Raw genomic sequence first — 21,015 nt, forward strand, 5'->3', positions numbered from 1 at the left:
TACGTAATAAACCTAAAAATTACAATGTATCCTAGTAACAAATAGGTTATAAATAGATAACATATCTGGTAAAAATTCTAGTTAACATTTTTCTGAGTTTTTCTTTTAAGATACATATCATTCAATAATCTCTTATAGGGCCATTATTTTATACAAAATTACAATTCTCATGTATTCAGATAAAATATTAACTTGAGTACAGCAATCTAAAAATAAAACTCTATAACACCACATGAATTTCATTCATATTTTAAATGTCTAAATTTAAAAGTCTTATTTTACTTACCACATATTCAAACACAAGTGTCAGCGTCTCCTTGGTATGGATGATGTCATGAAGTAGCACTATGTTAGCATGTTTTAGTCCTTTCAACAGAGAAGCTGTAAAATAAAATGGACAGAGAAACAATTTATCATGGATAACAATCAACTAATACGTATCATTATAATTTTAGCACACTATCAGATGAGAGATATCTATTTTCACATGTTCCAAGTCAATAACAATTCAAAATGAAGGGTAGAAAAACAAGACTTTCTTTGAGATGGGGTCTCACTATGTTGCCCAGGCTGGTCTCAAACTCCTGGGTTCAAGTGATCCTCGTTCTTCAGCCTCTTAACAAGCTGGGATTACAGGTGTATAACACAGTGCCTGGCCAGAAAAACAAGGTTTTCATTTAGATAAAACCTCCTTCAGTTATTTTACCTGTCATCTGTTATTAATCCCTCTTAGGTTTCATTCTGGTCAGGGAAAATACTTGGTATGGTTTCAATTCCTTAAACTTGTATAGTTTATTATCCAGAATATGGTTTATTGTGGTATACATTCCATAGGTATGGAACCTGTATTCTGCTGATGATGGGTGGGGAGTTCTACAAATGTCAATTTGATCCTATTATTTAATAGTATCATTGAGTTCTTCTATTAATATACCCTTACTAATTTTCTGAATAATAGTTCTATGAACTACTGAGAGAGGCATACTGGCATCCTCAACTGTAATGGCGGATCTGTCAATTAGTCATTTGAGTTCTGCCTGTTTTTGCTTTTTGTATTATGAAGCTCCGTTGTTTACTGAATACATGTTTAGGATTGCTATGTCTTCTTTGTGAATTGATCATTTTATCAATACCTAATGTCCTCTTTACTCCTAGTAAATTTCATTGCTCTGAAGTTCTCTTTGTATAGTCATCCACCATTCTCTTGATTTAGCATTTACCTGGTGTATCTTTTCCCATCCTTTTCTTTTCAGTCCTACTGATATCACACAGTTGAAGTTTCTTGTAGATAGTATATGGTTTGGTTACATTTTTAAATACATTTTGCCAATCTCTGACTTTTCATTTTAATGTTTAGACCATTTATATTTAATGTAAATATTAATATGTTGGGTTACCACCTGCCATTTGAGTCTGTTTTTCCTTTAGGTACCTTGCAATTTACTCTTCACTTCTGATTTGATTTTTCCTTTTCTTCTATACTTGCCAGAAGTTCAATTAACTCTAATTTTATTTCATTTTATTTTTTGTCCATTTCTCTACTTAGCTTTTGTACTTCCAACTGAAGGTAGGCTTGTTTGTTTGTTTCATACACCAAAAAGCATGAATTCATATATCCAATTCATATTTCAGTGTTATGCACAGTTTTAATTTTATGGTTGACTTTTTGCAAGAGTTTTTGCAACTTAAATGCACTAATTGCTATTTTCAATTTTTGAGAGTAGTTTTGGGTACAGGTGGGATACTTTATTCTACTCCTATTTATTTAATGGACTGGTTCCTAATCTGAGAGTCTTTTTTTCTGTCACCTTTGCCTTCTTCTATGTAGTTTTTACAGCTGGCACTGGGAAGCGAAAGAAAAAAGGTTTGGGTTGTCTTGTTTCTTTTTCATTTCCACAGGATCCTAAATTTCTCCCTTTTCCTTCCTTGTTTACTTTCACTATCCTGTCTTAAGGGGAACCACCCTTTCTCTCTCTATATGACTCTCCGCTAGAAGTAATGCTTTCCAACAGCTGCCAATTCCAGGCACTTTCAGCCTCCTTTCCTGCATCCAGTGCTGTGAATGAACTACCCAGCATTCTAGCTTTTTCTGGAATAATTTTGCTTGTGATTTGATTAAATCCTCCACACTCCACACCCCTGTACTGTTTTTCACAGCTTCTAAAGCCTCTCTCAGCTTCCCCTGTGTCATTCTTTGCCATCACAGGCTTGTTGCTGTCTCCTAATGCTCTTAAAGGTATGAGTGGTCTGTTTTTATTTGTTCTCCTTGTTCGATTTATGACTTTTGGAGAAGTATGAGTGGGAAGATTCAAGATCAGAAAACCGTCATTAACTGTCCTCCAAACCCCTTCTCTCATAGGAACAGGATTCTTTTATTTCCCCTCCCATTGACATATCTCTGCTCCTGGATCAAGGTCTAAAGCATAGTAAGAACTCAAATTTACTGAATGTCATGCATCTGGGGTCCTCAGGGGTTGGGGTGGCTACTCTGAATAAGTAGAGCCTGCTGCTACCTAGCAGCTCTTCCTCAAGTTTGACCAATCTTCCTTTGACTCTGAGACTAGCACTAGGCCCAAACCTTAGGCTGATAAAACTCAGTTTCCACATAGAGCCTCCGGGTATCTACTCCTCTAAAAACCCAGAGAAGAACAGCAGCTAATGCTAGCAATTTCAAGACATTGGCAAGGAATAGCTGGCTTTACCTCTTAAACTGCACTCCTTCCTCAATGCAAGTCTCCTTTCCTTTGAAAGGAGCACAGTGGCTCATGCCTGTAATCCCAGCACTTTGGGAGGCCTAGACAGGCAGATCACAAGGTCAAAAGATTGAGACCATCCTGGCCAACATGGTGAAACTCCGTCTCTACTAAAAATACAAATATTAGCCGAGCATGGTGGCACGTGCCTGTAATCCCAGATACTTGGAAGGCTGAGGCAGGAGAATCAATGGAACCTGGGAGGTGGAGGTTGCAGTGAGCTGAGATCGCACCACTGCACTCCACCCTGGCAACATAGCGAGACTCTGTCTCAAAAAAAAAAAAAAAAGAAAAAAAAAGGAATGAGATATACCACATCTCCATAATCAGATTCTTTGCAACACTGCTTATCTCAAAGAAATTTTAGATTAAGATTTATGTTTATAAATAATACCATAAAAGATATCACTGGGCACTTTGTTTTCTTCCTTTTGGATTATCTCCTTATAATAAATTGTGAAAAATAGAATTACAGGGTCAAATGACATAAATATATTTACAAAACATTATTTATTAAACTTAGGTGGTGAATTTAGTCTTACATCTTTCTAACTCCATGTAAGAATAAAAGAACTGTGAAAGGCAGGAGAAAAGATGTCAAAAAAAATTGTACATTGCAAGTAGCCCATCCGATTAAGTAACTGAAACCTTTATTAAATTAATATATGAGCATTTATACACTCATAAGCATGAGTATTAATTTAAGAATAAATTCTTCATACCTGAGTAAAAACAAAAATAATCAAAATTATTTCTCTCTACAGCAATGACAATTCAAGTAGAGTACTCAAAACACAGAAGTTGCCTCTTTACCGTTACATTAAAAACACTATGTCTTCATTTTGGTTTTTGTTTAAGAATCTATAAAATCTGAAGAGAAAAAAAACAAAAAATATTCTGCCTATATTCTATCAATAACTTGTAGTAATTCATTTATTAATCAAATATTTATTCAGATTAATAAATATTAATGTTATTTATTATATTTTAATATTAATATAATATATTAAAATATTAATATATTATTATTTATTAATATCAGATTAATAAATATACTCAGGGCTCTGGTGGCCCTGAGCAGGTCCTTGATCCCTTGGCAAATAATAATACAGCAAGGCCATATCTTTAAAGAGAGATTTACAGCACCAAGAGTGAACTTTCATGTAAACGATGAAATCTGGGTAATGATGTGTTAATATTATAAGTTCATTAACTGCAACAAATGTATCACTCTGGCTGGGGATTCTGATAGCTGGGAAGGCCGTGTATATGTGGAGGATGGAAAATATGTGGAAACTCTCTGTACTTTCCAATCAACTTTGCTATGAACCTAAAACTGCTCTAAAATGTAAAGTCTGTTAAAAAAAATAAAATTAAGAGATTTACCCATGTTTTAACATATTAAAATAAATTTCAATTATTTAATATTTCACTCAAATAACATTTTAGATATATAAATACCATGCAAATGAGTCTACACTAGACAGTCATCAGAGAAGGCAGAAATAAAGTACTTAGGACTCAGTAGTACATTAAGTTCGAGTATTACCTCCACGAATGTGAGCTCGTGTTATCAGAATTATTGTTATTGCTATGAATTTCCATCGTCTTCCCCCAAGCAAACCTGTTTCACAACAATATACTAAATCCTTCATCCCAACATAAACTTATATAAACACATATTGGTCAAAAGAAGGCCATTCAGTCTGATAACCAATCAGTGTGGAAGGCAATAAGAAGTGTGTTCCCTCTGGAACTGAATCTGGAGCATCAGCGTATATTCCCAGGCAAGAGAAGTAGATGCTAACTATGGAAGAGAGGTCTTCTCTTCTGCCCTACACATATCTGTCAAGGGAAACTTAGTTTTGCACACTAAAAGCCTTATTGTAAAAATATCTACAGGCTTATTTTATCTGAGTTTTATAAACCAGCACTCAAGTGAAAAAGTAATTACAGTAACACTGTAAAATCACAGCACATTAACTTTGAAGAAACAATCACTATGGAAAGGAGGCTTGCATTGAGGAAGGAGTGCAGATTTACCATAGAGTTTAGTATTGTTAATTCTAATAATTTACTTTCTTCCTTCTTTTAATTATTCAACTAGCCAGTAGCCTTAGGCAATTAAAACTTTATTTCGTAGCTAGCTTTCAGATATTAATCTGGGGATCACATAGGCTCATTTTAAAAGGAATACCTGCTTCAGCACCAGTCTTCTGAGGTGCACACATCCTCCGAGATCATTATTTCAAACCACAGCAGGGTATTTTTAAATGATGGCAAGGTATGGTACATAACACCTAGCCTGCACAGGAACTTTTCAGATCAAATGAATTAAGGGCCCCTGAATATCATGTTTTAAGAAGGGCAATGGCTTTGTGAAGCGAGTTTTGGAAACATATTATTGAACATTATTTGCAATCTCATCCAATTCCACTTTTCAAGTTAATACCTCAGGTTGTCAAATTCAGAGATGATCCATCCTTATTGGCAACAACTCCATAAAGGTATTAAAGCTTTCACTTCAGTGAGAATCTCATACCCAGAGGATACTTTGACACAGGACTTTTTTCAACGTTTTTCCCCAATTATTGTCTTTCTTCTCTTACCACTTACATGTAAATTGTTTCTCGTTTCTCAAAGTAGTATCTTCACACCCATCATTTCCTACTGTGCTTGTCCCACAATTTCAGTAAAATCAAATTCCTGCCAACATTCACCTTGGGAAGAAAATGTTTTTCCTGAAAGTGGCTAAATATTATAGAAAAGTATCATGTCATTTTTCATATTATATTTTTGACCACTTACATGAAACATCAAAGCCTCCACATTACATCCTAATAAATCTCAATAATTATGACAGATTTTAGATTTCAGAATATATTTATATAAACTTTCGAAACACACTGTCAGTTAAATAAATATCAATATCTGAATTTGAAACAAACCCTCTTGCTTTGAGATTAACATAATGAATTCATACTGGGAAAAGGACAGAGTCACTAATTTCAAAGCTGATGGCAGAAAAATGGCATTAATGGACAGAAAACAGCCTACGATATGTACCAACATCACAGTAGGTGACAGACATGACTAACTTTGAGGCTGCCAAAGGCAGCAGCCACTGGTCCCAGCGAGGTGCCAGATACTACAGTTCCTGCTGTTAGCAAGGCAAGGGAGTCTCCTAGCTGCCACGTCAGTCCAGAGATTAACACCTACAAGTTCTAGAGCCAATGTGTCTCCCTCATCAAGACAAACACTGTAAAAATCATACTCCTTGTAATCCTAACAATATCATAAACACAGGACATGTTATTCTGTCATTGTTTACCTACAAAAATGCTGTAACATTAGCATTAGTAATTCAAGCACTCTTGGTTTCATCATAAATTTTAGGTAAACATACTGCAATGTTTTAAATTTATTTCACCAGTGAGATTTGAAAAGGTAAAATTGCACATGATGCAAAAGACTTGTAATTAGAGTAAAGGGTGAAAATTATAACAATAGTTTGGGGACTATGGTGTCAAAACCATACAAAAACAGAAAAACATTTGCTCATAGAGGTAGCTGTGCTCTGACAAAGTCCCAGTAGAATAGAGGGATGCAGGGAGAGCCTTCCCTTGGGTTGGCAGAAGGATTCAGATTCATATTCAGCAGCCATATTCAAAGCTTGGCATCCCACTTTGAGAATAAACATCTTAATTGTTCACTCCAACTTGGAAGAAATGAACTATAGTCCCATCATGATTAAAATAAATTTTGAAATAATACAGAAAATCAGAATAAGTTCATTTTATCAGATACCCACTGTAGTGGTGTTTTTTTTTTTGTTTTGTTTTGTTTTTTGTTTTATTTTGTTTTTTTTTTTTAATGTTAATAAAGGGAAAAAAAACCTTTAATATTTGAGAAAATTTTCTAGGTCATTATTTGATGTCCTAGTAGGAAAAAAGAGATTACAAAGACACACAGCCCATCCTCTATCACTTCGCCTTTAGCCTCTGGGAGAAAAAAAGACATTCACAGGCTCCTTTCATCTTTTGTGTTCTTTCTCAGCAGAGTGGAGTAGAGGGATTGCTGCCTGACTTTTTCAGAATGACTACCCATGAAACCTAAGGAGCCAACTATATCTCAAGCCCACAACAAACATCAACTTTTTCTTCAAGCCCACAGCTTGACAGATCTAAGGCTGTTGAAATTCACGTTTACTACAAATAGTAAAACTACTTTTAACTACTAAGTTCCATCTCCCTTACTTGCCAGTGGAGTCTGAATATTTTCATAGCTAAAATATTCTGAGGGGAAATATAAAGGGTGGACTAAAAAAATGCATGCACAAAAGAGACGGGATTGCTTGTTTAACTGCCTGTAATGAGGACACAGTCTAGCAGAGAAAGAACACGTGCGTACACTGAGCACTGATGCACAGCTCCAGGTTAGTGCGTTCATGGTTCTATAATGCATGCTGCTTGCTTGGCCTAAACACTGGGAGAGCAATGATGAACACTGTGGTTGTGATCAGTCTGGACCTCCTCCTTAGTGATATCTAACATAATAAACACTCCACACACAGAACCATAAACTAATAAATGAAAAAATAAAGGAATCAGGCTAAAAAACAAAATTAAATGTTTGACCCCATATTTGCTTTTTATTCTTTATACACACATGTGTACAAAGAGTCAACTGTGGGTTATGGAGGAAAGAGGTCATAGCCAAGTCTAAACATAAGGTTAAAATAAATGTGGTGTCATGCAATCTTAATTTAGCTAAAATCACATTCAGGATTTAGAGACATGTTTTTTGTTCACCAGATGTCATCCAAAATTGGAAAGGTAATACAACAGGTTAAGAATACTTTTAAAATATTATGTAAGTTGTTTTATATCTATGAAAAGGTGTACTGTTTCCACTTGCTTCTTATAGTTTTCCATTTTGGAGATGGGCAAAAGTTCAATCCCACTACGTATTTCTCCTGCTCTGCTTCTCTCTAATTTCCCTAACATCATAGAACTGAAATGTGACACTGGAAATTACAGCCTCAACCATTTCTCCCTTAGCATCAATATCTATTTATCCATCACCTGACTACTGGCAAAGTGTGGTGAGATACAGGCTATTTCCACATTGCAGCCTCACATGCCCACATCAACTGGTTACTAAATCACTATAAAGAACACAGTCCTCTAACACTATAGCTTGACCACATGAAACTGCCAATATTTGACATTTTTTACCTACTAACACAGCAACTGTATATAGTCCAACCTAGTAGAATATACCTATTCAAAGCATTTAAATTTTTTCACAAATGTATTGTTATTTTTACCACCATTAATATTCAAACCAGTTAATCTGCTACCAAATCACCACCAATCGACTGCATTTTTCAAAAGGAAGAATCTATTCATCAAATTATAGTTATAGCTGAGAAGAGAGATATAGAAACAATTTAATATCCTACATGTATCTTTCTACATCATTTGAATTGTTTGTGATAAAGATATATTGCTTTTATACTAAAAAGGAGATACCTGGAAAAGTTTTTTATTAGAAGTGAATTTGCTAAAGAACTGAAACAACACTATCAAATAAAAAGCATACAGGCATTTAATTACACAATATGGAACTACAATACTATAATGAATCATTATAACTGCAGTAATATTTTTCACTTCTAATCCCTCCTCACTTGGGTACTGGTGGAAATATGTATATTAAGGATCTCTTTTTCTATCCTGGTACACTGCAGACCCTGTATCAGCCTGTAATTTGTTCTCATATCACATATTAATCCAACATGTTAAATCTGTTTCTTTTCTAAATAGTTACTTTCCTGCATTAAAATTTACTCAGTGCAAAACATTCTCAATCTTACTGTCTCCATTTACTGCTAGTACAACCTGTAAATGACCCTCTTCTGCTGTTCCATGCTCTAGTTAATCTTGGTGCTATTTGTGATGGGAAGGAGCCAAACAAATGCAGGTACTACATAAATGCTAGACATGTGGTTCTTCTCAAATGCAAACATCTTGCTGGTAACTTCTGGAGAAAGGAAATTTACTTAGCAACAAGGGTGGGAATGGTGTTCATTATAATCCAGGTACTGTCTTCGGGAGGAAGAGAAAATTTAGGGACTGAGGGTTTCTGCAAGACCTGATAACAGGTTTTTTACTTTTTAATCTTGGTCTGGCCATAAAAACTAGGTTTAATAGCCATTAGGCAGTTTGCTTCATTGTAACTATTTTATACTTTATCACACATGGATTACATGTACGGTTAACAAGAACACTACAAAGTATGTGATTAAAAAAAAAAAAAAGATGAGTGGTTTTGCACCAAGCCCCTTATGTTTTCTGGTTAAGAATAACCATTCACATCATGTTAGCTATTACTGTTTGACTAGGTATTTACATATGTGTTATTTATTTATTTATTTACTTACTTATTTATTTAGAGGCGGGTTCTCGCTCTATTGCCCAGGCTGGAGTGCAAAGTATAATCACAGCTCATTGCAGGCTCAACTGCCCAGGCTCAAGTGATCCTCCTGAGCAGCTGGGACCACAGGCACCGGCACCTGCCACCACCCCTGGCTAATGTTTTTGCTTGTTTTTTTTGGCCGGATCTCAGCTCACTGCAAACTCCGCCTCCCAGGTTTACACCATTCTCCTGCCTCAGCCTTCCCAGTAGCTGGGACTACAGGCGCTCGCCACCTCGCCCGGCTAGATTTTTGTATTTTTTTTTTTTTTTAGTAGAGACAGGGTTTCACCGTGTTAGCCAGGATGGTCTCGATCTCCTGACCTAGTGATCCGCCCGTCTCGGCCTCCCAAAGTGCTGGGATTACAGGTTTGAGCCACCGTGCTTGTTTTTAATTATTTGTAGAGATGAGGCTTTGCTATGTTGTTTAGGCTGGTCTCGAACTCCTGGGCTCAAGTGATTCTTCTACCTTGGCCTCCCAAAGTGCTGGGATTACAGGCATGAGCCACTGTGCCTGATCTTGCTGCCTGAATAGATTTAAATCAACATCTCTTTAAATGAATGTATGTGAATAGCTATTGTATGCTTTTACACATAAGATTTACACATCTGTATCCTTTACAGATAAGTTTAAAGTCAGAAAACGTCTCCTTTGGCATGGCTACAAGTCCCAGCACCCAAAGGCACAGAAGACACTCAACTTTGTAAGACTGTAGTCAAGAGGAAAAGCATTGTCAGACTCCTCCACAAAACAAAGTAGTTCTGCAGCATATTCTTAAACAACTTAGAGCCCACCTCCCTTTGTGGAGAAGTAAACCACTCACAACAGCCACAGCCCCAGGCCCAGCATGCAGTGCTTCCCAAAGTATGGCCCACCAACCAACTACATCAAAGTCAACTGGTGTGCCTGGTATCAATGCAGATTCATGGAGTCCTATTCCAAAGCTACCAAATATACGTTTATAAGGATGGAACCCACAAATCACCCAACATATATGTATTTAACATCTACTACATGCCAATCACAAGGCACTGGAGATAAAACAAGAAACACAGACAAAAAACTCTTATTCTCATGAAGCTTATATTCTGTATTTCGACCAAATTGTCCATTTAATATGTATGCATCCTAAAGTTTAAAAATCACTGTGCTATGGCTCTCACAGAGGGAGAGGGGTAGCATGTTTATGGCATGTGTGTGTGTGTGTTTATGTATTTAGTTGCACTTCAACCTACTTGCTGCTCTACAAGCATATCAACAGAGGCGAAGTCAGTCGCTCAGCTCATTTGCCTAGTGCCTATCTTTGTCTTTTCTTTCTTGTGCTCCCCTTCTCACACACAGAAAGCTACTTACTGAGGTAGATTCTACTTAAAGTTATAGTCTTGAGCTAGAAGGCAAAGGAAATTCTTTATTCTGAAAATTTGATGGTATTCTGATGTGTGCAGTTTTTTCCTATTGAGTTGAAAAGCCCAAAAAAGTCAGCCAACAAAGTTTTTCATTATTAATGAACTGTTGGTAAGGTCGTAATTATATGGCCTTTCCAATCCCACAACAATTCTAAAATCTGTGAAAGAGTAAGATTTGCTGTAAATTGCTTTAGAACCAGTGCTTTGATAAATACATACAACCAGCAGGTCTGATCATAATGAAAACTGATTATGAGCACAGAAGGAAAAGACAGAAAAGACCATAAAAGATAACTACAGATTCTGGTTGGAGCTGAATTAAAATTTCAAACATACCACTACTTCATTTGACTGAAACAAAGCCAAAGCTAAAAAAACTACAAAGTACAGCACAGTTCATTGGAAGGCCCACAGTACCAGAGCCTGTGTTACCCAAAGCGTCAGTCTACCTACAGGCAGTCATCCTCCTACACCTGGACAAGCCTTAAAATCCTTCAGGCTGACTCTACTCAGCACTGGCCTTGTGAGCACCTAAGTTCATCTCAGCTTGAGCGAGCTCTGCCACTTACATGAAGGTCACTAATACAGAGTCCCAGTTTGCTTCTCTACCACTTGTACCTGTCCTCCTTGTCAGTATTTAGTAATGCTCAGCTGCTAATAATCATGCTTGGCCAATGCTAGCATCACTCAAATGTTCAGGATGTTTATGAGATATTTAATCTAAGAAAAGGCATTAAGGTCTTCCAATCATAAAGAATGGGGAATCCCAGCCTCTGAGTGGGCTCATTTCTTTCATTTTAACTATTTAACTTCCTGCTTCACATTATTCCAGCTAATGCAGCATTTGAAAGAGGCTATTCTACATCTGGAAATACATAAAAGCAAGACAGGAATACAAACATACCTATAAAGGGTAGCGTGACTTATCACAAGTGTTCAGCCTTTAGAAGTCTGTGATAATAAAATTGTTTATGCAAAGTTACATATGGCAAAATGTTATTTAATAAGCTTGATAATATACTCCTTCCAACTTTTTCTGAAAATAAAGACATCCTAAATCTCCTTGATACTAGGGAAACTACTTCAATACAAAAAACTAATAATGTTAAAAGATTTGCTAGACACAGTGGCTCACACCTGTAACCCCAGCATTTTGAAAGGTGGAGGCGGGAGGATGACTTGAGCTTAGGAGTTCAGGGCCAGCCTGGGCAACATGGCAAGACTCCACATCTATAACAAATAAAAATGAGCTGGGCGTGATGGCACATGCTTGTAGTCCCAGCTACTCAGGAGGTTGAAGCAAGAGAATCACTTGAGCCCAGGAGTTTGAGTTTGAGGCTGCAGTGAGCTGTGATTACGCCACGACATTCCAGCCTGGGTGACAGAGCGAGAGTTGAGCCCAATAATTTGAGGTTACACTATGACTATGAACACACCACTGCACTTCGCCCTAGGCAGAAGAGGGAAACTCTGTCTCTAAAAATAATAATAATAATAATAATAATAATAATAATAATAATAAATAAATTAGCAAGGTAACTTCAAATTGCCATGATAATTAAAAAAACAAAAACAACAGGCATTCAAGAAAATGACAAAAGGGAAGAAAAACAGGTTTCTTTATTACGGTCTCAAATTTTCCAGAAATTCTGCATCTCTGTATGCACTATCAAACCGAGGAACTGGAGAAACAGGTGATCTTATCATACATTCCTCTAGGTAAGAAACTATCTGATTCCTGCACAGTTTGGGTTACAAAGAGTTGAGGGGACAGTCTCTGCAATGTACACTTGTGACTGGTATTGACAATAGCTCCTGCTCATGCAACCTGCCTTTCCATAAGAGACAGGCATCTCCTGAGTGCTATGGCAAACATCTACCCATTATTAGCATTACCATCATCTTCTCAAATGCATTCAACCTTCTACTGACCCATGCTTCCCTTTCTAATAAGATTTCATCTTGTTTCATGTACATTACATACACACACATCCATACACACACATATATATAAAATCTTAGTGCACTGAATACATTTGTAATTTGACTGATATACCGGGTGATTAATTCATCATGCACAACTGAAATAACCCTCATAGAACTGTAAAACTCAGGGTTACCTTCAAGAACACCCATCCAACCCTTCATTTGACAACTGAGGACACTAAAATATAAGAGTTTGGTCATAGGTCTCAAATTCTGGCCTCCTGATTCCTGATACAGTACAATTCCATTTTCATAATACGTATTTTCTGCTTTTCCTTTTGTCTTAGTTTTCTTGCATCCATTCCTAGTGTTTTGCTGTGGTCATAGTTTACCTTTATCTTCATATCTTTTCAGGTGTTGAAGGCAGAAAAACCTGAAGCTAAGAAGACTAAAAGGACATCAGATATATTCTGATTGTGGTGAAAACCATTCACTTGCAGCATCACCAACTGGTCTAAAGAGGTTTAAGAAGACGGTCATAAGTAAAGAGGGAGCTAAAGAGGAAACTGCTGCTCAAAGCTGCTTTTGAAAATTGCCTTTATCTGATCTAGTCAATTCTCTTCTTAAAACCTCTCAACAGCTGCTTAACAGGACTTACAAGAGCCGGCACAACAGGCTCTTGATGGAGAGGTCTCCAAGCAGCTCCCCCACTCCCTATCACACTTGGAACTCCAGCCATATGGTGCTTTTCTCAGATCTTCAATCCCCGATGATCCTTCAGCGTTAGGAGACATTGCCCTTTCTGTTCCCTCTTCCATAGCTTCTGGGCCTCACCAATTCCCACCATCTCTTCAGATTTTAACTTAGTTATCATTTTCTTTGGAAGTGTTCCCTGACCTCCAAGGTTAAGTGAGGTGCCTTTTCTAACCTTCCCTCAGCAGTGTTGTCCTGCCACAGTATTATAATAACCTGATGACCTATTTCCACCTGTCTATATCCCCCATTCACTCATTATTTACACCTACTCCTGCTGTGCCCATAGCACTCAATTCAGTGCTGAGTTTAGAGAAAATGCCTATTAAGTGCTGATTGAATAATGCATGCATGAACAAGAAAAATAAAATCATTACAGGATCTTCCATAAATCACTGCAAGGAGCACAGTATCTAGCATTGCACTCTGCTGTAGATTGGTTATCTTACTAAAACGTGTTTAGTTCACCCTGAATATATTGATCAAAAATAAATCCATTCTCATTTTCATATTAACTGACAAACACAGGGAGACTGTAGACGTCACAGAATTTTAAAAAGAAGTAAAGAAATATCCTATAGGATGTCATTAGGAGTTTTCTCTTCATAAGTGGGTGAAATGTTATATATTAATGCTATAACTAAAAAGGCATTATTTTATTTCCACATACCTTTCAGATTATGGAAAGATGGTAAAAGATTTGCTTTGAAAGTATAATTTATTTCTAAAAGCTCATGTCAGAAACTGAAATTGTATCCCAACATTTTATTCAGCATGAGATAAATTTGTTAACAATAAGACAATATCAATAAAAAAAGGAAGACGATGTTCTAACCATGCATAGATTTACAGTAGAACCAGATTCAACCCACAGACTTGGCTTATGTAGCCTGTGCAGTATTTTTTAATGTTTGTCAAGTATTTAAAGATCAGAAAATTTCACATAAATAAACACTCTGGCTTTTCTATAAAAATCAGAATCTCTGCCATCCTGTGCTTCACAATGTGGGTAAAAGTTATGTGGTGGGAGCTACACAACTGGCCCCTTCATCAAGCATCACTGCTATGGCTCCCCATCCTCTCCAATCCCCAAGAGGGCAGAGCTCTTATACTCCATCATTGCTGGACCTCTAAGTTTGTGATCCCTAAATTAATGTTTGAACATCATGTGTAAAAATGTAACACCACTTTGTCCAAGATAAGATAACAATTATATTAGTCCATCTTGTGTTGCTGTAAAGAAATACTGAGGCTGGGTAATTCATAAAGAAAAGAGGTTTATGTGGCTCACAATTCTGCAGGCTATATAAGCATGGCACTCACATCTGCTTGGCTTCTTGTGAGGCCTCAGGAAGATTTTCGTCATGGCAGGAGGTGAAGGGCAAGCAGCATATCACATGATGAGAGAGGAAGCAAGGGCTTGGGAAGCAAGAGGATTTGGGGAGATGTCAGGCTCCTTTTTAAACAAGCATATTTGAAGTGAACTCACTGCCCCATGAGAGCACCAAGCCATTCATGAGGGATCCGCCCCCATGACCCAAACACCTCCCAGCAGCCCCCCCTCCAACACTGGGAATCACATTTCAACATGAGGTTTGTCAAGGACAAACATACAAATTCTATCAATGAGGAAACTGGAAGTAGCCAATTTAAAGTGAGTTTTACGTGTCTCACAAATCAATAAACCGAGTAAGAAAAGGCAAAAGAAGAACACATAAGAAGGTATTTGTGGATGGTTGTAATTTCAACCAAAGAATAGGCAAAAATAAAATTATATCAATTTTCAATTATTCATTTAAAAGTCCCAATGAAACCCACTAGATGGAATAGGAACCTCTTAGTGTTATTAGCATGGGACATTTGTTTCTTTCATATCACCTTGAATACAGAGTAATTGACTGACAGATTTAATCAGACACTGAAAGACATTTAGCCCATTTGATGCACTTTTTCGGATAAGAATAATGTGGCTCAAAGTGTTGCAAATCATCCAATCTGGGAGGTGTCCTCCCCTCACTAGCCCTCTGCTACTCCAATTCAATCTCAGAGGCTTAGAAAAAAAGTCAAGTAGGCATTAAACTTCTGATATTTACCCCCTAGGAAAATGAGGAATAAAGAAATAAAATGCACTTAATCAAGGTAGCAACAGAGAGCCGACAGCCAAGCTGGGCCAAGAGTCAGGTCTGGTTCCCAGGCCATACTGCCAGGCTTCTATCTGAAACACTGCAGAGTTTGAAGTCTGAGAAAACTGGCTGGGCACTGTGGCTCAGGCACTGTGGCTCAGGCTCAGGCAGGGTGTGGTGGCTCACACCTGTAATCCCAGCACTTTGGGAGACCAAGGCGGGAAAATAACTTGAGGTAAGGAGTTCAAGACCAGCCTGACCAACATGGTGAAACCCCGTCTCTTCTAAAAATCCAAAAAAATTTAGCGGGACATGATGATGCGAGCCTGCAGTCCCAGCTATTTGGGAGACTGAGGTGGGAGGATCGCTTGAACCCAGGAGGCAGAGGTTGCAGCATACTGTGATCATGTCACTGCACACCAGCCTGGGCAACAGGTTAAGACGCTGTCTCAAAAAAAAAACAAAAAAAGAAACAGAACATGCTTATGGCCTGACAGACCCCACTCCCAACACACACACAAAACGAACAGAATGGGAGGAAGACAGAGAGAAATTCTAATTAATGCATGAAACTCAGAATAACATTAATCCAACGATAACACTGACAAGGATGTGAACAAATAAATACACTTGTACACTGTTTGAGTCAGACTTATTGTGGCGGGAAGGAAGACTGATAAACATCTAACAAAAATTACATTTTTCATAGCCCTTGAACCTGCATTTCTCCTGAGAATTTATCTTCTAAGAAACAGGGGCAGAAATAAGCAAAGACACATTAATAAGAATGGTCATTTCAATGTTCTTCATAAAGAGTAAAAGACTAGAAATAACCTAAACTGTCATTCATTGTGTTAAAATTTATTTATTCTGGTTAAATAAAATATGGTACATTTATATAACATAAAAATTGTGTAGACATTTAAAAATATACAATAGTTCTGTAACTACCAATATTGTAACATATCTATGGGGAAAAAACATCAAGTTGAGAACTACGTATTCAACAAGAAAGTAAGAGGTGGTGGATGTTCTCAAGCTGTGAAGAGAAATTACCTGTGTGGAAGAACACAGAGCTCAGGAGATAAAGTATGGGTAGATTGGTGGTTTACTGTTAATTTCATATTAATTATATAGTTTAATTTTTTACCTGGATAATCCATTCTTTTATATTATAAATGTAGCTAATAAAAATTAATTAAAATATTTTTTAATTCCTTTCCTTTCTACTCTCTTCTTAGGCAGGTGTTTATTTAACAACATTTTTACTGATATATTCAGCTAATATATATTGACTACCTATTTCTGTTTGTGATTATCTAATCTCAGAAGACATGGAAAGATACAGCAAATGCCAAAAACTTTTAAGATTTGACTCCTTCTAGAATATAAGCAAAATTCATACTATGTGTAGGTTAGCTCTGGAGTAGACAAGCATCCAAGAACACCTCCAGATTGCTTGGCATAACCTGCCTAGAGAAATGTTTTGATATGTACAGTTATGAACCTTCCTTCCCTAAGTAAGATAAAGCAATTGAAACAAAATAAGTAAGTATTCTTGCCACCCAAAAACTCTTCTGCTAGGATCTTAAAAGGAAAGAGAATAATGAGCAATCAGACCCTGCTTGACCCTCCTCCACACAGGAGAGCTTTGGGCAAATGGACTGGACAAACCAGAAAGCAAACTGTTCCTGATGAGGGTGAAGGGAGGAAGGAGAGCAGGGTGATGGTAGGGCAGGTGCCTATACAGAGGCCAAGCTCCAACATTAGAATGCCGGGTGCCACTTTGGTTATTCAGGTAATTTTCATTCTTTCCAAGTGAATTACCTCATAAAACCGAGGGAAGTGATAGGCCCACAACCAGGTGGTGACTGATGACACCTATGGCTGGCCACATGTACCCATTTCCCTGATGGTCTTAACCTACTCTGGCATGGGGCATTGGGTGACTAACAGCTTTTTATATTTTTCCTTTTGTTCCTACTACTTCAATAAATAAATAGATATGTTTTTCCCATTTTAGAATGTGGGGTACTGCTTAGTGTGATGGAAATGCAGATCAGCTACTTCTAACAAAATGAGTCTGTCTCCATTCAAACATTCCTGAAACTAGTCAAGAACATGTTCAGCAACAGCACAGACTGTGGCAGCTCAAAGAAGGATCTTAAGGCAAAACTACTCCTCTTAAGTGGGTGAGAAGAGCCATAAATAACTTTACTACAGCAGATCTTTTTAAGTACATGACAGTGTAACAACCAAACAATTAAAAAATATTAGACCAATGGAGAAATAGGAGAGAGAACTCCCAATGGAACCAAGTGTGGAACCTTATAGTACAGGTGCCACATGAGCTGCTCTGGAAGAACCTATGGATATGCTATAACGAGATGCAGCATTCTGACCTCAAGGAACTTGAGTTTGGGGGAAGAACAAGAGTCACGGATGGGAAAATAAGTAGTTTATTTTGGTTGAAAACCAAAATGTTTGAAGTAAAGTAATGGGGACAAAGATGGAGACAAAGGTTTGGGTCCTCATTCTTCAGGTTTTTAGGGAGTTTAATCATTATTTTATACAAAAAAAAAGACAGGAAAGTTTAATAAAAGGTGAGCCTCTGTAAGGTTGTAAGGTTCATCCAGCAGGAATACACACAATAGATTACTGTTGGAAAAGATGGTATCCTTTCACATAAAACTAACTGAATGCACTACTCTAGCAGAGCTTAACAGAACAGCTATTAATGGCTAGAAACTAACTGCCATCCTAACTTAGTGACATAATAGTGTCACCAAGGGGACAAAAGAATTCTTTTATTTTTTCAGAAAACCTTATACAGACATTAGATTACCTGAAATAAAAATGTACATGCCTATTAAAAGGTTATCATTGAGTAGTGCCTATTACCTGTGATATGAATAAATACAATGTACTACAACAAATCTTATGAGAAGGTTTGCTGGGAATATATTCAAACATAAGTGACACCAGAAAAGTGAGCTAGCAAAAACAATTTCTATCTGCCTATATGCTGTACATATAAACTTGGACATTTTCTTTCCTTCTAGTTTTAAACTACCACTTCATCTTAAAGAAAAAAATAAAAAAAAACGAGTAATTCAAATAAGTTCAAATAAGGGAGGTAGTCAATTTTCTAACGTAAATTTCCCCAGAAAATAATATTCCTATATAATAGTTTTAGAAGATGAAAAGTAAAATTAAACATTTAAAACAAGTGGAATAAAAACAATGATGTCCAAAAATGTTTAACCAGATTCACATAATGTAATACATATCATTAAAATGCCTTCAAAAATATAGAAAGCAAAGTTTTAAGACTCAGGAATATATGCAATGTAATACTTGCTTATGTAATGAGTTAAGAGAACTCATGCATTCATTCGATAAATGTTTACTGAGTGACTACTCTGTGCAAGGCACTGTGCTAGGTACTGGAGACACAACAGTGAAACAAAAGAAAAAAAATAAGTAAAAATCCTGCCTACCTGATGTTTTCCTGGTGGGGAGAGACAATCACAAAAAGGGAACATGAAAAATAAGTATTGTGTTAGAGTGTGGTAAGTGCTAAGGATAAAAAGTTTCTCGCTCTCTCCCGCTAGATATTTTGTCACAAACTGCCCTCTTGTGACTAACCTAAGGGTCACTACTTCAGAATGAAGCCAGAGCTAAGGAAAGAGCGCCACAGAGATGGGGAAGGGTTATCTACACCATCTGAAGCTTCACCTTTCCTCTGGACTTACTGCGTGAGACAATACATTCCTGTTTGTATATTTGTTTACACCATCTGAATAAAGGCTATCTATGATTTGCAGTCAAAAATTTTCTAATATCAGAAGTTTAAGAAAGAACTTTCTAATATGATTTAAACACTGAGATTGTCTTATCCCTCATTTGTTGACTGCAGAGAGGGCTAAGATCACATGAACAGATCTGGAGCTTGGAAATGAAACCTGATCATTCCTAACAGCTTTTTGCAAATCTATGCAAATACAACATGAACACAGCCAGAAAACAGATAATTTTCTATCTAGAAATTCTGAGATAATAATCTAGCTTCTTATTTCATTTTAGAGTAGAAGAGAACAACAGCCCAGCACAGGAATTTAGAAGTCTCACCTCATGACTCTAAGGCCAGTGCTCCCCCTACCATCTGTTCTAGACGAACACAATATTAGTTGAAAGGGAGCTTATATATCATTAGGCCAAACTCTTCATTTTGTAAAATAAAAAGTGCATTCCTCCTTACCCCACCCCCAGTCAAAGCCACCTGAGATGATGGGAAGTTAAATTCCTTGACAAAAGTCAGGGTTTATCAAAAGCAGATTAGAATTCACCTCTCCTAATTCCCAATCCTAACTGTACTTCCACAGGTCACTTCCCTCCAGGTTCCAGTATTATGTGCCTATGCAATTAGCTATTAAAGCGCTTTTCTGGCCGGGCGCGGTGGCTCAAGCCTGTAATCCCAGCCCTTTGGGAGGCCTAGACGGGCGGATCACGAGGTCAGGAGATCGAGACCATCCTGGCTAATATGGTGAAATCCCGTCTCTAATAGAAAATACAAAAAACTAGCCGGGCGACGAGGCGGGCGCCTGTAGTCCCAGCTACTCGGGAGGCTGAGACAGGAGAATGGCGTGAACCCGGGAGGCGGAGCTTGCAGTGAGCTGAGATCCGGCCACTGCACTCCAGCCTGGGCGGCAGAGCAAGACTCCGTCTCAAAAAAAAAAAAAAAAAAGCGCTTTTCTAATTTTCAAAATCTTTCTGGCTAAACTTGCAGGGCATGTTATTGCTCTGTTGCTCTGTTATATGCCTGTTATCAAGGGCACTCCAAGGAATAATGATAATTTATTTTTTAAAATCCATTTTATTTTAAATTACAAAACCAAAGTCATAACTTGGCAGCTCTATGAAAATAGGGTGAAATGTGTACCTTTTCCCTAGTAAAAATTTAAAGATGCTACATAAATGGAAGCTTGACAATGGGATATATATCAGTAAAAGTTACACTACATTATATAGATCATAGCCAAAAACTCCATTATCTGAGGCAGGAATAGCATAAAAAGCACCCGAATTTCTTCCAGGCTACTGAACTTCCCTACACCATGACTTTACAAGCATTTTCCTCCCTCTAATCATCAGGTGAACTTTCACTTCCAGTTCAGAAAATTCCGAAGACACTGCTCCTGGCTCTGCTATGCACAGATAATGTGTCTTCATTTCTAGAGAACCAGGTCTCTGTTCCAGGCAGCTTTGCCATGGGTCTCAAGCCAAAGAATTCCCTGCCACAGCCCCAGCACTAAAGAGACTAGATCAATCACTTTCCAGGATGTTTTTATTGAGGAATATGATTAGATGTATTGTTTTTCCTAACAAGCATTAATCTTTAAAATTTAGAGCTTTACTAATATATCTAATATATACAAGGTTAACTTACTGAGATGGACACAGCTAATTCCCAGTGCTTAAGAATATCATCATCAATTAATTTTAACAAATAAAATAATCAAGTCATTAATTTTCTAATAAAACTGCAACATTTTTTAAAAATTAAGATAAATCAC

At 37.2% G+C, this 21,015-nt stretch overlaps 1 protein-coding gene across 3 annotated transcripts in view; it reads right to left on the minus strand.

The window, feature by feature from the left end:
* CDK14 (cyclin dependent kinase 14) overlaps positions 1–21,015 on the minus strand; it is a 606,291-nt gene that overhangs the window by 347,363 nt on the left and 237,913 nt on the right. For all 3 annotated transcript variants that reach the window (XM_023226593.3, XM_023226594.2, XM_023226596.2), the window contains one exon: positions 287–381. In XM_023226593.3, the coding sequence (XP_023082361.1) occupies positions 287–381 (95 nt within the window). The remainder of the gene's footprint in view (positions 1–286; positions 382–21,015) is intronic.

Source organism: Piliocolobus tephrosceles, chromosome 8 (genome assembly GCF_002776525.5).
Source record: "Piliocolobus tephrosceles isolate RC106 chromosome 8, ASM277652v3, whole genome shotgun sequence".
NCBI classification, from domain to species: domain Eukaryota; kingdom Metazoa; phylum Chordata; class Mammalia; order Primates; family Cercopithecidae; genus Piliocolobus; species Piliocolobus tephrosceles.